Source organism: Cyprinodon variegatus, unplaced genomic scaffold, assembly GCF_000732505.1.
Source record: "Cyprinodon variegatus isolate N-32 unplaced genomic scaffold, C_variegatus-1.0 Scaffold257, whole genome shotgun sequence".
NCBI lineage: Eukaryota > Metazoa > Chordata > Actinopteri > Cyprinodontiformes > Cyprinodontidae > Cyprinodon > Cyprinodon variegatus.
Window position 1 is genome coordinate 177025 of NW_015150710.1, and position 2344 is coordinate 179368.

The window sequence follows — 2344 nt, forward strand, 5'->3', positions numbered from 1 at the left end:
GAAGGAAGGAAGGAAGGAAGGAAGGAAGGAAGGAAGGAAGGAAGGAAGGAAGGAAGGAAGGAAGGAACCAATTTAAAGTCAGACAGCAGGTTCCTCTGGATCATTTGATTTGGACATTAGAATCAGGAAGATCCAGATCCAGAGGATCCAGATCCAGAGGATCCAGAACCAGAAGATCCAGATCCAGAAGATCCAGAACCAGAGGTCTGGTCTCCACAGGAGGACAAACAGCTGGAACAAACTCACCGTTCCTGCTGAGGCTCGGTTCTGACCCACTGCTTCCTCCTCTTGGTCTCAGAGCCTCAGTCATAGAGCCCACTGGACTCCCTCTGGTTCCGGACGTCTCTGCCTTCCTGAGGAGCAGAACACGGACTTTGGTGGCAAACCGGACTTAAAACCAAATAAATTTACATCTGAACAATTTCAGACGGTTCTTCTGGACCAGATATTCGGACCGGTACCAAACTGAGCAGACAACTGTACAAGCTGCAGTTTCCCTAACCGGGTCAGAAATGTTCTGACACCATCTGAACATGTTTCAGCTAGAAACCCATCGCTGGATTTTGCAGTTGGACAGAACCAGAACCAACAGCTCTGGGCTCCAACATTCGGTCCGTTTCAGAATTCCTGGCTGTTGACGGACATACGGTGTTCTGATCGGGTGAACATTTCTTTAAAAAGGATCGCTAATCCCTTTAATTGTGTTGTTTCCTACCAGGTACGGTTCTAGAACCTCACATAAGTTCAGTCTGACTGGTCCAGTTTGGTGAAACCAGAAGCTGAGGAACGATCTTTTAGATAATTCCTCATCAGTTCATCTCCTAATCTGTAAGATAAACTAACGGTCCAACAGAACCGGCTTTGTTCTGCCCTTCAGGTTCTGGTTCCTCTTCCTCTAAACTTATCAGGTCCAGATTTTCTATTTGATAATAAATCTCATAAAGTCCTGAAATAGGAAATCAGCTAAAACAGGAGAAACCCAAACAGAAATGTTCTGATCCAAACATGAAGGATGGAAACAAAAATAATAAACGCAAAGTTTTCATTTTCCTTTAAGGAAAATTATCCAGTCTAACTTCAGAAACAATCCAGAACAAATGGATCAAACCTACATAATGAATAATGAAGACATTATTACCAATAAACAGAACCGGTTCTACGAGGATCAGAACCAGAATCACATGAATGAACCGGACCTAACAGGTCCACATTCTCTAGGAGTTTCCCAGAGTTCTGCTGGGTTCCTATACTGGTTGACCTGCAGCTCACCTGAGCTCTGAGCCACGATCCAAGATGGAACCGCCTTGATCCAGTTCCGGGTCGTCAGCCAGAACCGAGAGACTAAGACCGGCGAGGGAGAGGATGAGGAGGAAGAGAGACAGAATCAGAGAGAGCGGCAAGCAGGCAGACATGGTGACCGAGTCCGTCGGGACGGATCGGTATCTGAGCAGAACCATGAGAATCCAGGAGCTGCTCTGCCGTTCGTCGCCGACCCATCTGAGTTAGCTTGATTTCCTCCACATCAACGGGTCAGCACCAGTCGGCGGAACAACTCCGGCATCCAGAACACGATGGGATCACAGTCATGCATGATGCACGCCACGGGACACATGCAGGCCCGAACGAACAGGAACATCAAAGTATCAACAGGGGGAGCAATCCAACATCTGATCCGGTCCAATCAGACGACCAGGATTAAAGCTGAGGAACCACAGAGGCATTCCAGTTCGACAAGAAAGAAGGGGATTCTACCTGGACCGGTCCAAAAAAAAAGTCCAAACCTTCTGCATCTAAATCCCACTGACAGAACCCTTCAGTGTGGAAGCTGTTATCTGAAGGAGCCGGAAGAAGAAGAATCATCTAGAAAGGAAACTTTCCACTGAAGGCTGTTAAGCCGGGAATAAACTGTACCATTTTTCCCAATGGTTGCAGGCAGCTACAGCTCACACTGTACGTTAAAACCGCAGAGTTTAAAAGTTCACGATGTTTATTCTCACATTACGCGACCCGACGCTCTGACTCGGTCTACCTGCTCACACTGTACGTCTAAAAACCAGGTGGGACTCAGCTCCGCAGTGAGAAGGAGCTACTTGGAATTGTCTATCCGGAAGCCAAACGGAATATGAAGCTCACTAGAGTGAAACGCGCTGCCTTGGCAATTTATGTAATTTTAAGCTGAAAGCCCTAAAAAGAAAACCTGACTCTGCCATTGGAGCCGAGTCAGGAGCCGTTCACAAAACGAACGTCCAATCAGCGTTGGCTTTGAGGCGGGTTGAGGTGTGACGCAACGAGAAGCGCGACAGTTCAGTCTAAAGAACATGGCCGCTTCAGCCAGAAACTTGCG

At 47.4% G+C, this 2344-nt stretch overlaps 1 protein-coding gene across 1 annotated transcript in view; it reads right to left on the reverse strand.

Annotated features, from left to right (window-relative positions):
- The window catches only part of fgfr1op (FGFR1 oncogene partner), a 29262-nt gene that overhangs the window by 1880 nt on the left and 25038 nt on the right, over window positions 1-2344 (reverse strand). Inside the window, exons 14-15 of the mRNA XM_015382463.1 lie at window positions 1270-1341; window positions 247-353 (exon numbers count right to left, since the gene is read on the reverse strand). Of these exons, the coding sequence (XP_015237949.1) occupies window positions 247-353; window positions 1270-1341 (179 nt within the window). The remainder of the gene's footprint in view (window positions 1-246; window positions 354-1269; window positions 1342-2344) is intronic.